At 41.0% G+C, this 20,313-nt stretch overlaps 1 protein-coding gene across 11 annotated transcripts in view; it reads left to right on the forward strand.

Annotated features, from left to right (window-relative positions):
- arhgap32b (Rho GTPase activating protein 32b) overlaps positions 1-20,313 on the forward strand; it is a 618,422-nt gene that overhangs the window by 412,520 nt on the left and 185,589 nt on the right. For all 11 annotated transcript variants that reach the window (XM_069894391.1, XM_069894400.1, XM_069894389.1 and 8 more), the window contains one exon: positions 12,783-12,875. In XM_069894391.1, the coding sequence (XP_069750492.1) occupies positions 12,783-12,875 (93 nt within the window). The remainder of the gene's footprint in view (positions 1-12,782; positions 12,876-20,313) is intronic.

The following is a 20,313-nucleotide window of genomic DNA, read 5'->3' on the forward strand; positions in this document are numbered from 1 at the left end:
GATCTTAGTCATTTGCCTCATAGCAGCAATTTCCTTCAATTGATTGGCCAAAGAGTTTGCCAGATTTTTCACCATGAATTTAAAACTGACTTTTGCACTTTAAAAGTTGATGTTCAAGGTAGGTTGAAAGAAGAACAAATTTAGTTTTGAGTTCAACTTTCCTTTTATATAATTCTAGATTTTTACCTTGGGCATATTGTTGATCTAATTAAATAAATCTAATCTTTATCAGTCATTTTTATATTAGCAATATTTTTTATATAAGAAATAATTTGCCCTCTAAGATAAGTTTTCAAAATTTCCCAAACAATCAAACTAGAAATTGTTGAAGAGGAATTTGTGTTGAAGAAAAACGATATCTGCTCCTCCATAAATTTCAAAAATTCATAAACTGGAAGTAGAGCTAAAACACGAGTTTCTCTTTGTAGGAGGGAGATCTGGAAAATTTGTGGACAAAATAACAGGAGCATGGTCAGAAATCACTATACTCTGAAAGTCACATGATTTGGTCAATGAAATCAATTGATTATCTGTTAAAAGATATCTTGATGAACAAGAGAAAAATAAAACCCTTTATTGGGTTTAAAAAACACCATACATCTGAGCTACCAACATTTGATTAAGAAAAATGAATTACAGAAGTAGATTTGCTCAAAGTAGCAAGTTTAGAGGATGAACGATCCAAAGCAGGGTCTCCCCCCAGCACCAATGAATAATCTCGCATCATCAACGTTTGGGGCGTATACATTAACAAAAGCTACCATTTCATCATATAATTTGTCTATATCAATAATGTATCAACTGTAGTGGCCCACTACCCAGGAGGTGGCCCGACACACAAAATGGTGGTAGAACACGGGGCCTTTCTCCTCAGACAACTGCCCGCATGGCAGGAACATCGACCAATCAGCTACCGGAATGCCACTGACATCACTCCCTCCAACAACAATGGGAAAATAGTGCCCAGCAGTGGGAAATTGGGCAGTGTATGTCGTTGTTCTATTCTCTGCTGTAGTGACTCACTAAATTGGTGACCCTGACTGGTCCAAACGGCATTTGGACCCGAAGATGACTGACTATTCAACTTTACAAATAGTTTCCTTGAAACTGCTGACGTTCTGGACAGCTCAACCACTGTTGTGGTTCGAGCAGCTGATACTACAAACATACTACTACATAGTGAGCTCACTCGACCAGGACACAGCAGAATGAGATGTCGATTTCCTGCTGCAGCTTCAAAAACAAGGCAAATATGGAGCCCTTAAAGAACTTTTAACGCAAACTTTTGGACTCTCACAGCGCGACTGAGCTGCCTGACTATTGGACAAGGATGGCCTGGGGACAGGGCCCACTCCGTCTTCATGAGTGGCATGCTGGCCTTGGCCGAGGGGCACAAGCCTTGCTGCTTCTTGAGCAGGTTTTTCTGGAACAGCTGCCCAAGGATATCCGACTGCTGCTTGCCAACTAGGACTTCAGCGACCCCAGAAAATGCTGCTCAGGCGGACGTGCTCTGGAGAGCGAGAAGGGATGGTAGCTCCATGGTGTAACAAGTCACTAGGCCACATACGCAGAGAACACCAAAGTCACAACAACTATCAGAAAGGCACATGGACTCCCCACCGATCAGTACTGCTTTTACCATCAGAGATGGGGTGCGGAGACCTGCCGGTGCATTTCAGGGAAATGCCATAGCCAGCTGTTGCTAGAGTCTATGACAGTTGGCCAACAAGACAGCCTCCTCCACGTCTAGGACTGCGTCTCAGGATGGCGGTTCCTGGTTGACATAGGTGCCGAGGTTAGCATCCATCCCCCCTCAGCCTATGACACCTGGAACGGGAAACCAGGCCCGGCCCAGAGGACAGCGAACAGTAGCAGTATAAGGACCTTTGGCACCTGCACCATCCCACTCATTTTGGCAACAGCTGGTTCACATAGACCTTTACACTGGCGGCAGTGGCACAACCACTCCTGCGAGCAGACTTCCTCCGAGCCCACTATCTGCCAGTGGACCTCAAAGGGTGGTGTTGGTGCATGCCAGGTCTTTGCAGACTTTTTCCTTGGGTGAATCTAAGTTACTGGCCCCCTACCTGAACTGTGTCATGGTGTCTGAAAATTAGTTCACACACATCCTGGCCGAACTTCCTTCCATCAGGACACCCAAGCACATGGTACGGCACCACATTCTGCCAGCAGGCCCCCCACTCTACGCCAGGGCATACCTTCTTCCTGAGAAACTCAACCTCGCAAAAGAGGAATTTTAAAAAGTGGAGGAACTGGGAATAGTGCGGTGGTCTGACAGTCACTGGGCCTGCCCCCTACATATGGTACCAAAGACAGTGGGAGGATGGAGGCCATGCAGAGACTACAGCTGCCTCAATGAAGCCACCATACAGACAGGTATCCTGTACCACGACGTATACAGGATGTCACTGCAAATCTACAAGGGTGTGAATATTTACCAAGGTCAACCTTATCCGGAGCTATCATTAAATACTATCATTAGGTTTGTGAAAATCTATGCAAAGAAGTTATGTCTAATACTATTAATGTGAGGTATAGATAACTTAATTATTTTTTACATCAATTATATATCACACCTCAGAAATTAAGTAGATGGAGATTGAATTTATGTGGAAAAGAAATTGGAACCTTTTTTCCCTCTACATGATCTTGTTTGAAGGTTATTTCTTTTTGAGTTTCTGTTAGTAAGTTTTTACAACGAATTACTGGTGTGACTTTTCTGTTAAATCCTGAATTGTTAGGAAATTTTGAAAGTATTACTCCTAAATTACTTTTATCAGATTCTCAATTAAAATTTGTTGTTACCTTTAGTAATAGCAAGGAAATGTGTTGGAAATCCAATGTTTCATTAAGATTAGATAGATGACATGCAGAGATTCAAAGTTGTTTTCCTTTAGAAAAAAATTACTTATAGTTAAAGGGGTAAATATTCCTTATTTTTACAAATTTGGAGCCCTTATGCTAGAATTATGAGCTTAAAATTATAATTTATTTATTTACCTTTTTTTTTTAATCCTCCTGACTAGTGAAGTTTTCTCTGAATGATATGATATTTTTGGGATCATCTTTTTGGGAGTGTCATCTGATGCAATCCAAATCATTATGCAGTTATGTTATTATGTATTTTATAATGGATTAGATTAGTTATGGGATTAGATTAGGTTAAGGGGGGAGGATTTTAGGTTTTTTTTAGTTCTTTTTTAATTTTTATTTCTTTTTCCTTATATTCTCAGCAGATATCTATTGACATTGTAATATTGTGATTTATTATTGTTTGTTATTATTATCTTATATATGTTGATTTCCCAACCAACTAATTTTCCCCTGCAACCGCTGCAACCGTGTCTGCCTGTCCCGCATCGGTCTTGTCAGCCACAAACGAGCCTGCAGCTGACGTGGACATTTACCCCCTCCATAAATCTTCGTCCGCGAAGCCAAGCCAAAGAAAGAAAAAGAAAAATGTTGATTTAAATGAAATATTTAAAAAACCTTGTGGTGTGAATCTTGTGGCACCTCGACCTCTTTCCTGATGGCACCAGTGAGAACAGAGCGTGTGCCGGGTGGTGTGCATCCTTGATGATTGCTGCTGGTCTCTGACAGCAATGTTCCCTGTAGGTGTTCTTGATAGTGGGGAGAGTTTTGCCTGTGATGTACTGGGCTATATCCACTACCTTTTGCAGGGCTTTCCGCTCAGAGGTATTGGCACTCCCATACCAGGCCGTGATGCAGCTGGTCAGCACTCTTTTCACCATACATCTGTAGAGGTTTGCCAGGGTTTTCGATGTCATACCAAACCTCTAAAAACTCCTGAGAAAGCAGAGATGATAATGTGCTTTCTTTACGATCCTCCGAGATGGTGCTCACCCTCTCCACCTCTGATCCGCCAGTGATCATTGGATTGTAAACCTCTGGCATTTCCTCCTAAAATCCACCTGCTTTTGTTGCTTTTGGTGACATTGAGTGCAAGGTTGTTGTTGGTGCAGCATTCAGCCAAGTTTTCATTCTCTTTCCTGTATGCTGACTCATCGCCCCTTTTTATAGAACCACTACCCTGGTATCGTCAGCAAATTTGTAGATGGTGTTATTGTTGTACTGGGCCACACAGAATGTACTCCTTGTGCTGGGGGGGGGGGGTCTGTATAAATTAAAATTTTAAAATTTTAATTTTTTTTGAACATACAGCACGGTAACAGGCCATTTCGGCCCAGAGGTCTGTGCTGCCCAATTTACCTATACCCCTGGTACGTTTTGAACGGTGGAAGGAAACCAGAGCCAAGCAGACATGGGTATAATGTACAAACTCCTTGCAGACAGTGCGGGATTTGAACCTCAGTCCTGATCGTTAGCGCTGTAAAGGGGTTGCACTAACCACTATGCCAACCACGCCACCCAAGTTTTTCCAAACTTAGTTTCAAACTCTAACCATGAATTAATCTGTTGGGAGAACTCAGCAGTTTGAGTAGCATCAGTGGGAGAAAAAGAATGGTCAAAATTATAACAGAACATAGAACACTTCAGCACAGTACAGGCCCTTCACCCCTCGATGTTGTGCCAACTCAGATATTCCTTAAAAAATACTAAACCCTCCTTACCCCGTAACCCTTTCTTTTTCTTCTATTCATGTGCATTTCTAAGGGTCACAGCTTTTTAGATATTTATAAGTTAGACATTTTATTAATTCTCAGATCCCTGATTTTCTGTGAATTCACAAGACAAACATTCTTTTAAAATATTTTTTATTTTCAAAAATTATACATAGTAACATATTTAATATACAATATATTAAACTTTTTCTCACAAACACAACAAACAAAAACAAAACAGTCCCTCCCTCCCTCCTCCCCTTCCATACATACAGATTCATTCACCTTTTGAGTTTACATATATTGTAAGTGGTTCTCAACCTTTTTTTTCCACTCACAGACCACTTTCAGTAATCCCTGTGCCATGGGTGCTCTGTGATTAGTAAGGGATTGCTGAAGGTGGTCTGTGACTGGGAAGGGAAGGTTGAGAATCACTGCTCTCGACCCAATTGTTATTGAAATATTTTGCTTGAGAAAAATTGTCATTGGCCCATTTCCTTTGGAGTTCTGAAACCGTGCACATAACGAGTCAATTAGGGACGAGTAAAACAGTGGTTTTCAAGCTTTTTCTTTCTACCTACAGACCACCTTAAGCAATCCCTTACTAATCACAGAGCACCTATGGCATAGGGAAGACTTAGAGTGGTCTGTGAGTGGAAAGAAAAATGTTGAGAACCTCTGATATAGAGTATAGTTGGGGAAATTACATTTTTATAAACATAATAGTTATTTTCATACCCTTTTTTTTTTCCTTTTTATTGTTGTGTCTGGGGTCTATGTGGTCCAGGTATGTCTGCCAGACCTTTACAAAAGTGTCGTATTTGTTCTTTAAGTGGTATGTGATTTTTTTTCATAGTTATACAGCTGTTTATTTCTGCAGTCTATTGTGCTATAAGTAGAGGGGAGTTGGACTTCCAAGTGATTGCAATACATTTTTTTTGTTACTGCTGGTGCCATTTTTATAATTTCGATAATGATATTTGGTCGATTTGTCATTTATTTCCATGAAATTATCAAATCGATACAGCTCCAGGTCACCCGTGAAGGCCAGTCCTGTTATCCTGGTTAGTTTTTCTGCAATTTCTTGCCAAAATGGCTCCACTTTCACACATGACCACGTGGCATGTAGAAAAGTTCCTGTCTCAGTGCCACATCTGAAACATGCCTCTGAAATTTCGGCTTTTGATCTGTGTAACTTTTGTGGGGTAAGATATAATAAAATTATACTGAACCAGTTCGTATCTTGCGTTTAAAATTGATGTCATGCTGTCCTTACACCAATCTGACCAGCTTCTTTCTGAAATCACCACACCCAAGTCCAACTCCCGTCTTTCCAAGGCAAACATTCTTAATATACTTTTTGATTTACAACTCATTCATAAAGGTTTACTATCTCTTATTTATAATAATTTGCTTATTTAAGGATAGCCTCAGTAGTTAAAATGAAGAATGACTGGGAACAGGATTCTCAGATGAGGTGTGGGACTCTATTTGTAATTTGATTAACACAACCTCCCTTTGTGCATGACACTGTTTGTTGCAATTTAAAGTGGTCCATAGAGTACATATGTCTAAAGTTAAATTGTCTCATTTTTATTCAGAGATAAATCTTCAATGTGGCAAATGTAACATTGGTCATTCTTCTTTAATTCACACGTTCTGGACTTGCTCAAGTTTAGAGAAATTTTGGAAAGATGTTTTTCAATATTATCGGTGATTCTTAACTTTAAATTAGAACCTTTCCTTTTAATTGTTCTATTTGGATCATTTCAAGATAATGTTTTACTGACTCCAATTTAAAACTGAATTTTATCTTTTACATCTCAATCAGTTATGCTGACAAAACTTTCCTCCTTCAGGGTTCTCCAGATGATCTTTTTTTCAGGTCACCTTTCACACCGCCAGTCTTCTCTTTTGACCAGGCAGCCTTCCAAAGTTTGTCAGCTTGCCCCTCTGGAACTGAATTCTGTGTCTCTCCTCTCTGTTTCACTCTCTCCCTTCCTGAGAGCAAAACTGTTCTGCCCCTGCCTGCAAAAATCAGATGCTCTCCCAGGCAAGCTGTATGTTGATACTTTGTTGCTTCTGGGCAAAATTTAAAATTTGATTCTGGTAATTTCTAGATACAACCACCTGATGAATCACTCCCCACTCTTTAGCAGGAATATCAAGAGGTCTCCATTTTCTCATCAACACTTCACCTATTAAGTAATATCCACAAGCTATTTCTTTAATCTCCTGTTCAGTTACTGCTTTCTCCCTTAAGATAGCAAGATCTGTATCCCTTTTCTGTTGTGGAATTAACTCTTTCCTTGACAAAGAGAAATCCTCACTCTCATAATGACCTTGCTCTTTCAAAGATACTTCAGAAGTAATGGGCAAATCTTTATTAACTGGATCTTCTTCAGCTATCATCATTTCCTTAGTCACAGACCTAGGTACCGCACATGCAGGATATATCTCACCATCTTCTCTAATCACATCCTTACTGGGCTGATTTGTCAATCTTAAAACTGACCAAACTTTATCATCTGCAGAACCATTTCCCAACAAAAATGAGACACCCTGCATGGGTAACTTTGGAATTACTCCCACTACAACAGGTCCTCTGACTAATTCTGAATTTAGCACAACCTTGTGAAGTGATATTGACTCCACCTCACCTCCAACACCTTTAATCAAAGTTGTCTCCCCTTTGTCAGTCCTTTGATCCACAGTTGAAACAATTCCCACAACGATGACTGAGCAGCTGCAGTATCTCTAAGAATTTTAACTGGAACCTGTGGTTCTCCCGCCTTTATTGAGACAAAGCCCTCTGACACAAAAGGCTTGAAAACATCCATGACCTCCTTACCAGGATTGGCACCTCTGCTATCCTTAAATTCCATTGTTTGAATACATGCCTCTAGTAAAACCTCTCTTTCAAGACTAGACAATTCAAAATCACATGACCAGGTTTCATACAACTGCAGAAGTTCTGTCCTTTCCTTCATCTTTTCTTGTAACATTTTCTCCAGACTTTATTCCAGGCCTACTATCCTGCTCCATACTAACCTTATGAACAGGCTTATTAATCTGTTCCACATTAGCTCTATGAAAATGCCTATTATTCTGGAATATATTTTTGTGAATCAGAGCAAATTCGTCTGCTAATCTAGCTGCCTATTGCCACGTCCCCACATCTCTCTCATCCAGGTATATCTCCTCTGGGACACACCTTTTAATTTCCTCTATTAATATTAATTTTCTCAATCTGTCAAATTATTGTTTATTCTTTAGAGCAAAATCCATATAAGATTGATTTCATGTTTTTATCAAACTCCTAAATTTTTGTCTATAAGCTTCCAGAACCAACTCGTAAGCTTTCAATACTGCTTGCTTAACACTATCATAATTTGCCACTTGCTCTGTAGTCAAGCTACAATGTGCAATTTGTGCTTTTCCCTTCAGTACACTTTGAAGCATAAGAGGCCACTTTTCTTTTGGCCATTTTGAGCTCTCAGCAGCCTTTTCAAAAAGCTGAAAATATGTATCTACATCTCCCTCATTAAAAGGAGGCACTAGATTTACCTCCCTACTAGCCAAAAACCTCTCCCCAGAAGTTATAGCCTTACCTTTCTCTATCTCCATTCTTAACTTATTTAATTGAAACTGTCTGTCCCTTTCAATTTCCTCATTCTGTCTTTCAGCTACGTCTAACTCATATTTCCTCTGTTTTTCTGCCTCTTCTCTTTGCTTTTCAGCTCCTCTGCCTCATATTGTTGTCTTTGCAACTCAAAATTACATTTCTCTCTTTCTTCTTGCACCCTCAATTTCTCCAATTGCAATTCAAAAGATCTATTCTCTGGAAAATTTTCTAAGTCTTCCTCAACAAATTTTCCCTTACTGATATAACATTTCACTATAATCCTCTATATTTGTACTTTCCTCATCAGTTCCTCTTTTCTCATGTCCTGCAGGTGATGGTTGTAACAAAAAATGTATCAACTTCCATTGCTGCTGTTTTTCCAGGTACCAGCTTTAAGTTCGTTTGCAAAAATAGCTTGCAAAAATATCAGACACAATAGCTTGCAAAAAAAAACCCAATCAACTAATAAATCAATGTTCAAATCCTAAACGACAATCCCCCATAAAATGTTACGGAGTCCAGTGGACGCCAAAAACCAGCAGTAATAGATATGCACCACAACACAGGGTTACTTAAACAGAAGTAGTTTTTTAATTATATTTGAACAAGAAAACAGAATTAAACTTTAACTTATTACTTAACCTACCTAACTATTTAATCCCCCCTCTAACACTAAGCGCAGGTGTGTATAATGTATATTTAAGATAAGAAAAGTTCTTTGGATCACAGTCCAATCTCACTGGTTGCAGGCAATTCTTGTACTGTGCACAGAAGTTAGCATTAACAAAGTAAACCAGGCTTTGGTGTTTAACAGACAAATGGTTACCACTCAGGAGGGTTCTTGCTGGTTTTCAGAGAGAGATTCCTTTTCCAGGACATCCACAACTGATTCCTTCTCAATCAGTCTTGCTGATGAAACTTGTCCCCTTCAGGGTTCTCCAGATGATCCTCTTTCTTTCAGGTCACCTTTCACACCGCCAGTCTCCTTTGACCAGGCAGCCTTCCAGAGTTTGCCAGCTTGTCCCTCTGGAACTGATCTCTGTGTTTCTCCTCTCTGTATCACACCCTCCCTCTCTGAGAGCAAAAGTGTTTTGCCCTTGCCTGCAAAAATCAGATGCTCTCCCAGGCAAGCTGTATGTTGTTGATACTGTGTTGCCTCTTACAAAAAAGCATTCTGCAAAAGTCCTGCAAATATTCTGTTTTAAAATATGTGTGCACAAGCTGCTCTAGCAATTCTTCTCAAACCACCTCAAAATACTCTGTCGCACACCGAATTTCATGTCTTGCTCATGGCAATAAATTCTGAAATCTTATGGACTTCTATTAAGTCTCCTCACACCCTTCTGCACGCCAAAGAGAAAAGTCTCACCTCGGCTAACCTTGCCTCAAAAGACTGCTTTTCCAATCCAGGCCACATCTCAATAAACCTCCTCTGCACCCTCTCCATAGCTTCCACATCTTTCCTATACAAAGATGTCCAGAACTGAACACAAAATTCCAACTGTGGTCTCACCAGAGGTTTGAAGGGTTTCAATCTGGAACCCTTCTTTAAAACAGTCCTGAGAAAGGTACCAGGTCTGAAACCTTTTTTCCCAGTGATGCTGGAGGACCTCTAGTATATTGTATGTTTCTACTACTTTCGGGAAATTAATTTGTAACCAGACTGTTCTATGATTGAATAAGGACTGTTTTCTCTTGGACCAAAGAGGATGATAATCTCATTTTCAACAAATTATTGTTGGCAGTAATGGGATGGATGTAAGATTTTTGTGGGAAAAATTGTTCAGGCAAAAGAAACCCTTGTTAAAAAATGAGACAAGTTGGGAAAAACATCTGCAAAATTATTCTACTACAGACTGTCAATTTGCAAAGGTATTATGGACTTACTGTTTTTTGAAGTTGATTGAATGAATATCTAGTTCCATGTTTCCTTGTGAAACATTCTGTGGATGCATTTAGAATTATATTTAAATTAAAAGTCATATGTGGCGATGATATGTTGTCACACAGATTGCACTATTATATCTTTATATTTTGTTATTTGGCAATTATGTATGAGGAGATCTGTTCAGCCCATCTAGCCACTGTCAGATCAATCCCAGTCATCCCATTCCTGCCCAGTTTGTACTCCGTGTATCTACTCGCACTTGCTTGCCCATTAATACTTCCTAATTCTCCTGCTCTCCACCTACTCTTGGGCCAATTTGAAATAGTGAATTAAACTACCAATCCGTGAAGCTGAGGGATTTGGGGGAAAAACTAGATCCTGTAGAAAATTGCATGCAGAGAGTATGCAAACTTCTTGCAGACAGAACGGAAGATCTGGGTTGCTCTGAGGACAAGGCTGTAAGTCGTGATTTTCGTACTGTCAGTTTTTGAAACTTTAATCTAAGAACTTTTAGCCTTATTCCTTTCATTTCACTTGCAAGTTTCTGTTGATTTCTTTGTCTTTGAGCCTGCATTGCTGACTTCATGGTTGCAGGCCACCTTGTCACAGATTTTCAGCATTAGTGGCTGATTTGGACCAAAATGCCACCATATCCAAACTTTCCCCTTAATTCACAAATATCCAAACCTGGAATTGGCAGCTGAATAAATAAGCAGACATCCGCTCCAATTTCTGGAATATATAGACTTTTGTTGACGCCAAATATTACAAAAGGAATTTTTGCCACGTTCCCTTTCTCTGCTGAGATTCAATTACTTGAACTCTGATTGCTCTCTGGTATTTTATCCAAAAACCGTCATTCATCTAGAACCTTGCTGCATAGCCATGGGAGAGTGTCACACTTAACAACCGTAACCACCTGAGAATACACCCTTATGTGAACTTCTCTTTCTTGTATCGGTAGTGGCTCTGTTTCAGTCAGGCGGCACGATTAGTATAGCGGCAGCCCAACGCTATTACAGTGGCAGCAATCCGGTCTGTAAAGAGTTTGTACATTCTCCCCATGTCTGCGTGGGTTTCCTCTGGATGATCTGGTTTACTTCTACCTTTCAACAAAGAACATAAGGGGCTTGTACATTACTTGATGTATTTGGTTGGCACAGTCTTGTGGCCGAAGGGCCTGTTACAATTCTGTATGTCCATATTTAAAAAAAAATAATAGCACCCCTTTTTGTGCTGTTTGTAGGACAAATAATAAAGGAACAACTTCAACTCTATTTTTGTGTACACAACAATAAATGGAATGTTGATTTTTTTTAACGTTAACTGGCAACCTGCATATGCTGACGGGGAATCTAAACTTTGGAGTGTCATACCCCAGACTTTCCACATCAAGATAAATCACAGTGTAGGTGTTATTTATGCGAATAAAATTATTGAAAACTTCTAAAGGTCAGAAAGCATTTGTGGATTCAGATACAGAGTTAATCTTTCAAGTTGATAACTCTTGATCAGATTCATTGACCTGAAACAATAACTCATTGTGCAACCTATCCTCAGTTGTTCCAGCATTTTTTTAAAATATATTTCACATTTCCAGAATCTGTTGCTCTTTACATTTAGCTGAAACAATGCTGTGACAGCATTTCACTGTCTGGTTTTGAAGTAATGTTGGCAAGGCTAACTCCATTTAAACATCCCATTTACTCTCTGCCTCATCCGGCCTCAATATCTGCCCCTACCCTGATCAAGAAACCCACCCATTTCTTTCCAATCTACACTGCCACATTTCTGATGGCTGCCAATTTTCAATGTGCGGCTGTGGCCTCATCTTTAAACCACATCTGTTTGTCCTTTCTGCTCCCATTTCTACAATCTCTTCCCTCCCGCAACAAACTCTCTTTGATACTGCTGCTGTTCTCTCACTCTTTCTGCATAACAACTTCCTTCTGATCCTTTTCTCCCTTTCTTCTCCCCATCCCACCACCTACCCTTTCCACTTCTAATATCCTGATCCTGTATCTTGTCCCTCTTTTTGTCTTCTCTCTTAGACTTCCTTTCTCTTTTTACCTCACTCTCTCCATGATTGTTGGTGTATCTCATGTTCACTGTATTTTATGTCCCAGCGTGATCCCTACACTCTTTTTGATCTGTTTTTAATTTGTATTCCAGCCTCTGCTGCAATTACTGATGCTTCTTGAATTCTTGATACATCTGCCATCCTAGCTTTGATCTGTGCTCCCATTGTTTTCTAATTATGATTTGTGATCATAATCCCTGTTTTAGTTTCAATTTGTGTCTGAAATTCTAGCATTGGTTTGGTTATGTCTCTATTCCACTGTCCAGTGTTCCTTTCAAACCTCTTTTATCCAGATGTGTCTATCCTAATATATTAAGGGAATGTATAGCATTCATTGATTGCTGTTCCATTCCACGAATGGAATGTCAGTTTGCAGAAAGACTTTGGTGTTGAACTGAGGAGGTGGTCCTTCGTATTTCCGCTTGCTAACAGAGCTTTCATTGCATAAGCCAACCGGCTCACTTTTCACCTGTTATGGGCAGAGAGATGGATTTAACTGTTTCGTTAACATTTGGAAGCAGTTTTGTACTTTGTGTCCCCATTTCCGGGTTGTCTGCTTGAATAATCTGTCTTTTATTTTCACAGACAGTTACCCAGATGCTGATGGCGTATCTTGCCAGGCTCACTGTCATAGCCGATAATAAGATCAACTGTGGGCCTGCTCTTACTTGGATGGAGGTATGATCCTGTTTTTGCACTGTACTGTGAAATGTTATAGAGGAGGCTTTAAAATGTGGTTAAACACATATGAAATACCCAACAAGTCAGGGAGATCTGTAGGAAAAGAAACAGATTTTCAGGGTGATGACATTTTACAAAACGTGGGTTCGGAACAGAATATTTTATTAAGGATTGCTCTCTACACTATAGTGTTACTGTAAACTTATGGCAACAAGTTGGCTCTGTGAACTGTTCTGCCATTTGATTAATTCATGATGTTTGCTATTTTTGCTCCATTACCTCTAAGCACTAAAAATTTCTGAAGATTTCAACACTGGCCATTCAGCCCATTGAACTTGTATTGGCACTTCATTGTCATTTCCAGTAGCCCCATAGATTTATCGTGTTCTTGTATATGCCCAGGTTCCTTTGAATGAATGTTGCCTCTCCCTCCAGTATCCTCTGATATTTAGAATGTATCTTGTTCCGAGCATTTCTAACCTCATGTTTCCCACTTATAAATGTGAGTAGCTTTCATCCATTTGTTTTGTCAATATCACAAAATTATTGCTGGCCTTCGATAACATGGACTTCCATGTCCTGAAAATAGAAAACAATTTGCAGGTAACATCATCAGCATGTGAATCCTAGTCGCTTTCCAGTGGAGAGTGGTGAGGATTCCATTCCCACAACCTTCCCTGACTTTGCAATGGGACCAGGCTTTCAAAACATGGCTTCATAAGAAATCAGCCTGCACAGAAGCTGAGTTAAAATGACAACAAACATAAACTTGGCCAATCCTGGTTTCTGTCACATTAATATAATGCAAACATTGGTGACAAGGTCCATACTACCACCATCCTTGGGATCACAATAGATTAAAAGATCATTTGGAGAAGATACATTCACCTGATGTATGAGCAGCTCTAAAGAGAGAGAATCCTCCCCTGACATGCCATGCCAAGATATGTTATTGTAGGCTGATTCAGAATCTGCAGATGCTTGGGTCCTTCTGCTTGGTCCTGATGCATATGGCTCTGCACAGGCTTTAAACAGCTTGTTAAAGGATCCAAAAGAGCTTTTTTTTTAAACATCCCACAACCATAGAGGTCTGTGCCCAAGATGATAGTACCTGTACTGGGCAATGAACCCTGAAGGATTGCAGATTCTTGGGGAGGAGCTGACCCGCACGGACACCAAAAACAGGGAGAACCCACCACCACCCCCACACCCCACCCCCCCCACCCCGCCCCCACTGCTGAAAAGGAGAAGCATAGGAGATGACCCTGCAGGAAAAGTGACCACAGCAATGAGGGGCTCAGTGGTTGAAGGACCTACTCAGGCTGCAGGCTGCTGGATATTGGCTCATGGGAATAAGGTATTAGAACCAGGTTTCAAGAGGTTGGTGAGGGTAGGAAGGATTACTAAAGGCCCTTGGGCACTGAAGACTTCCTGACCATATTGGAGGCTTAGATCTGGAAGGATGTAGAGGCTTTGGAAAGGATGCATGAGAATTACCAGGATTCTGCCTAGATTAGAATGTTTGAGCTATAAGGAGAGATTGGACAAACTTGATTTCTTTTCTCTGGCATGTCAGAGGTTGAGAGGAAACCTGATAGATGTTTATAAAATTATGAGAGGCATGGATATGGTGAATAGTCAGAATCTTTCTCTCGGTAAAAATGTCCAACATGCGAGGATATGGTGGAGGGACTCAGCAGGTCAAGTCGCATCCATGGAGAGAAATGGTTGGCCAGTGTTTTGGGTTAGGACCATTAGCTCAGGGCTCCACTTCTGACTTCAGCTACCACACACCTAACAGAGATTGCAGAGGTGAGTGTGAAATCTAGGAAAACATGAGCACAGTGTATTGAGAACTGGGATTCTGTTTCAACATGATAGCACCAGAATCCCCATCCATGACTTCTCTTTCTGTTCTGACATGATGATTTCTAGTAACCCGCAAGAATTAACGTTGACTGACTCTTAGTTATATCATATACATACAGAGTCAATTTAGGTCGAGGCACTATCTCCATCATCACATTTCCTACTGACTGAAACTTACCTAGATTTTTTGGAACCATAATGTCACACTTAACTCCAAGATGGGTTTGAACCACACACTGTACTTTTACAAAATATGGGAAGTACATTTGGGGGATCATTTAATGCCTATTAAGAGTCAGAAAATTGGGGATGGTAGAAATCTGCATGAAAACATAAAATGCTAGAATTGCTCATTGGGTCAGGCAGCATATGTGGAGAAAGAGGCAGAGTTAGATTGGATAAATGGAATATGTTAGGGGCAGAGAAAGAGAAGCAATCACAGACTCAAGCAGGTTTTCTATGAATCCATTGAATGTCTTGGAAAGGTAGGTGGACATTCTCCTGTTGGATATCATCACTACCTGACCCTTAAGTGAATTTTATTTGCAAACTGAGCCCAGGTATAGATATTTTCAAGGTCTTGCTGTATTTGGTTGTGGTCTGCTTTATATATTAGATATGTTTTTTGGAGATAAATTGGGAAATATTTGTTAGAGTAGGTCACAAACAAACACTTTAAAACAGATCTTATTTGAAATACTGGAGCTCTGCCACATGGTAGATGTATTGGCTCCAGAGCTTTTGCAAGAACTTTTGAAGAGGTGCTCAAGAGACTTCACTAATGGATTGTTGTTTGCAAAAGGAAACAGATGAAAGAGCATGCCGGAGTCGCTGCTGCCTGGAAGAGAATTTGCTGTTCTGAGATGATCTTGTGGTTTTGCAAGCAGAGAGAGTCATGCAGGCTTTCTCTCAGAGAGAGAGAGAGAGAGAGAGAGACAGAGATCTCTTGTACAGTGTTATAACCAGCAGACAACAGCTGGAACTGGAATAGGACAAGCTGGCAAGCTTTTGGAAAGCCCAGTTGTTAGACGGCCTGGTCAAAGCCCTTGTGGTTCATGCAAGAGGAGAGGACTGGCTGTTTAATGTTTCACTTAGAATAAGAGAAACAAGAAGAAACTCTGTGGTGACCTGAAAGGAAGAGGTTATCATCTGGAGAACCCTGAAGGGGCAAGTTTCGTCAGCTAGACACTGAAGTGGCTGATTAAAAAGGAACAACAAATCTCTCTCTGAAAACCGACAAGAATTTTCCTGAGCGGTAACCATTTACCTTTCAAGCACCAAAGCCTGGTGAACTTTTTAAATATTAAGTTCTGTGCACAGTATAAGAATTGGCTACAACCAGTGAACTTGGAAGAACGAGAAGTGAGATTGAACTGTGAACCAAAGAACTTTTTTGAACTTACACACACATTACATTCACGTGCGCTTAGATTAGAAGGGGGTTAAGTAAGGTTAAGTAAATCAATAGAGATAAGTTAAGGTTTGATTCTATTTTTATGTCTAAAGATAATTAAAAACAACTTTTGTTTAAGTAACCATTTGTTGTGGTGAATATCTATTGCTGCTGGGTTTTGGGCTCCTCTGGGCTCGTAACACAGCGGACATCCCTATCTGACCTTACAATTGGAAGAAAGTTGTTGATACATTAGCTGAAGATAATTAGCTATTGCCCTGTGAAAACCCTGCAGAGAACACCTGAGGCTGAGATAATTGACTTTCAGCCACAGCAACAGTCTTGCTGAGTGTGAGGTATTATTCCAACCAGTGATCTTCAGGGCTGCATATGAACCAGTTCTCACCTTGATTCCTGTTGTTTATTTTTTCTTTTCCTTTGCTGAAGACCACATCCACTGCACTACCCTCGTCAATATGTCTGGTCACCTCCTCAAAGAACTCTATCAGGTTTGTGAGACATGATCTGCCCTTCACAAAGCCATGCTGACTGTCCCTGATCAGACCATGATTCTCTAAATGCCCATAGATCCTATCTCTAAGAATCCTTTCCAACAGCTTGCTCACCACAGACTCAAGGCTCACTAATCTATAATTACTTAGACTTCCCCTACTTCCATTTTTGAATAAGGAGACAACATTTGCCACCCTCCAATCCTCCAGTACCATTCCCATGGATAACAAGGACACAAAGATCCTAGCCAGAGACTCAGCAATCTCCTTCCCTTGTGGAGCAGCCCGAAAAATATTATTTGTCCTAATGCATTTTAAATGCTCCAACACATCCTCTGTCTTAATATCAACATGCTCTAGAACATTAACCCCCATCAAGGTTCCTCTGCATAGTGAATACTGAAGAGAGGTATTCATTGAGGACCTCATCCACTTCCACAGCCTCCAGGCATATCTTCCCATTATATCTAATCGGTCTTATTTTCTCTCCTCTCATCCTTCTGTTCACATAAGGCACACCCTCCTGCACTCTTCATTGAACCAGGATTGATGCCCTGCTGCAATGGAGATGGTCAAGCAGTGGATGTGCTGGCCCCTCAGGCTGCAGGTTATGGTTGAGTACCATCCTGTTACTGCTGATGGTCTGCAGCACCTCATAATGCCCTGAGTGGTCCTGAGCTGTTGGATGTATTCACAGCCTAACCCATTTAGCATGGTGGTAGAGACATGATGAGGGGTATTTGCACTATGATGGCAGCATTTCATCTCCACAAGGACTGTCACTCCTATCACCATACCTTCATTGACTGTTGCATCTGTAATGGGTTGATTGGTGAGGACACGAATGGAGGTTTTCTCCTCTTGGATCCCTCACTACCTGGCGCAAACCCAATCGGTCAGTTGTGGTGCTATCAAGCCACTGTTCGGATGGACATTGGTCCCCAACCAGAGCATATCCTGTGCCTTTGCTACTCTGAATGCTTCCTCCATGTGGTGTTCCAAATGGAGCGATATCAATCCATTGGCCGAGGAGGTACAAGAGGCGGTGATCAACAGAAGGTTTCCTTGCCCAAGTTTCTTGGCATCCAGAGTCAATGTTGAGGAGTTGTTGGGCAGTTCCCATTTGACTGTACGAATGAACTGCTGCCCTCTTGTGTCTATGCAGCCAGTGGTATAGGATGTATTCATGGATGGCATTGGCAATATCTGGGATGTTAACTCCAAGGTATAGTTCTGTGAATGTGACTCTCTCAGGCTGTTGTTTGACTAGTCTGTGAGACAGCTCTCCCAATGTTGGCACAAGACCCCAGACGTTGGTAAGGTAGATTTTTCAGAGAAACCTTGCCATTGTCATTTCCCTTCCCGAGATCAATCCATATAATAGAACCATAGAAAGCTACAGCAGAGAAAACAGGCCCTTCATCCCTTCTAGTCTGTCCTGACCACTATTTCGCTAATTCTATAGACGTCTCCCATCCATGTATCTAGCAAATCTATTTTTAAAATATAAGATTGAGCCCACATTCACCACATCAGATGGCAGCCCATTCCACACATCCATCACTCTCTGAATGAAGAAATTTCCCCTAATGTTCCCCCAAAACCTTTGTCCTTCCAGCTTAAAACTATGAAACCTCATATTTATCTTCCTCAATTTGTGGAAAAAGCCTACTTGCATCCACTCTGTCCATACTTCTCATAATCTTGTAAATCTCTATTAAATCTCCCCTCATTCTTCTTCGTTCCAAGGAATAGAGTCCTAAGGTTTTTAATCTTTCCCTGTAATTCCAACTCTTGAAGACTCGGTCAAATTCTAATAAATCTTCTCTGCACTCTCTCAATCTTATTGACATCATTCCTGTAGTTAGGTGATCTGAACTGCACACAACATAGCATTTCAACTCCTATACTCAGTTCTTTGATTTCTAAAGGCTAAGATCCTAAAAGCTTTCTTTACACCTTCAGGGAACAATGTATCTGTATTCCCAGATCTCTGCTTCTCTGTACTCTTCAGTGCCCGACCATTTAATGTGTATGTCCTACCTTGGTTTGCCCTTCCAAAGTGCAACATCTCACATTTGTCTCATTAAACTCCATCTGCCATTTTTTGGCCCATTCTCCCAGTTGGTCCAGATTCTTTTGCAAGCCTTGAAAGTTTTCCTCTTTGTCCACAATGCTTCATATCTTTGTGTCATCAGCAAACTTGCTGATCCACTTCACCACTTTATCATCCAGATCACTAATATAGAGAACAAACAATGGTCTCAACACAGATCCCGGAGGCACCCAATTAGTTACAGGCCTCCAGTCTGAGAAGCAACCATCAACTACCACTCTCTGTTTTCTCCCACTCATCCTCCACTGCATCCTCCCAGGGCATTGCAAACTCAATCATATAAATGATTGAGTGAGGCAGATCAAAGCTCAAAATCTGGTCTGAGTTTGGTTTCCGTGATTTCATTTGGGAAGCAGACCCTCTGGCCTAAGTCTGTCGCCATCTTCCAATCAGGTGCCCCACCTAGCTGCCCGAAGTCTGATCTTGATGAGGCAATTCCAGCTTGGCGCTCACCTTCCCAGACAAATGCTGTTAATGGCCAGCGGGATAAAGGGGAAGGTCAAGTGTTGACACTCGTCCATCGATTTTCCAACACTGCTGCGACACCGTAGCACCTAGTTGTGATGCTAGGTGTATCAGCCTTGAATGAGGCTGGTCTTAACAGCTCAACAAAATATGTTTTAGTGTTGCTGAAGTCAGGTGGAGGGAGCATGTCGGGTCCTTTCATACTACTGGTTGAGATCCATGGCAGACGGCATGGATCATATGCAGCCCTGATGGTGAAGCTCGCTCTGAATGTCTTCATCTCCTTAGTTTTTACCAGGAGATTTTCTTTTTCCCCTCTCCCTCCCATCTCATCCATTGCCCTTGCCTTTCCTGAGCGACAGCCTTTGTGTACCTTTCTGCTTCCTCCTGCCAATGTATCTCCTGCAGCACAAGCCTATGTCTCTGAGATGGAGCAGCCTTGTTTTAGGCTGGTGTACTGGCCCCACGACCAAGACAGTCCCTCCCTTGGTGCACTCAGCCCATGATGTCCCTTTGCTTGAGTGCCACATTTGCTCGCTTATTTGCTTCTGATGGAATCCATTTCCTCCCAGTATCCAGTGTTACGAGACCAAGGACCCCAAAACCCAGCAGCAATAGAGATTCACCAAGACAAGTGGTTTTTAAAACAAAAGTTACTTTTAATCAACTTTAAACATGGAAATAGAATCAAACTTTAACTTAACTAAGCCAAATTAACCCCCTTCTAATTCTAAGTGCACGTGTATGTGATGTGTGTGTAAATTTAAGAAAAGTTCTTTGGTTCACAGTTCAATCTCACTTCTTCTTCCAAGTTCTCTGGATGGAGGCAATTATTATACTGTGTACAGAATTTAACATGTATAAAGTTCACCAGACTTTGGTGCTTGAAAGGTAAATGTTTACTGCTCAGGAAGGTTCTTGTAGGGTTTGCAGAGAGAGATTTGTTGTTCCAGGATTTCCACATCTAAGGTACCACCTTAGTTCCACCTCAAAGTCTTGCTGATGAAACTTGCCCCAACAGGGTTTTCCAGTTGGTAACCTCTTCCTCTAAACCACCACAAAGCTCCACTCTGTTCCCCT

The sequence above is a fragment of the Narcine bancroftii genome, chromosome 8 (assembly GCF_036971445.1).
Source record: "Narcine bancroftii isolate sNarBan1 chromosome 8, sNarBan1.hap1, whole genome shotgun sequence".
NCBI classification, from domain to species: domain Eukaryota; kingdom Metazoa; phylum Chordata; class Chondrichthyes; order Torpediniformes; family Narcinidae; genus Narcine; species Narcine bancroftii.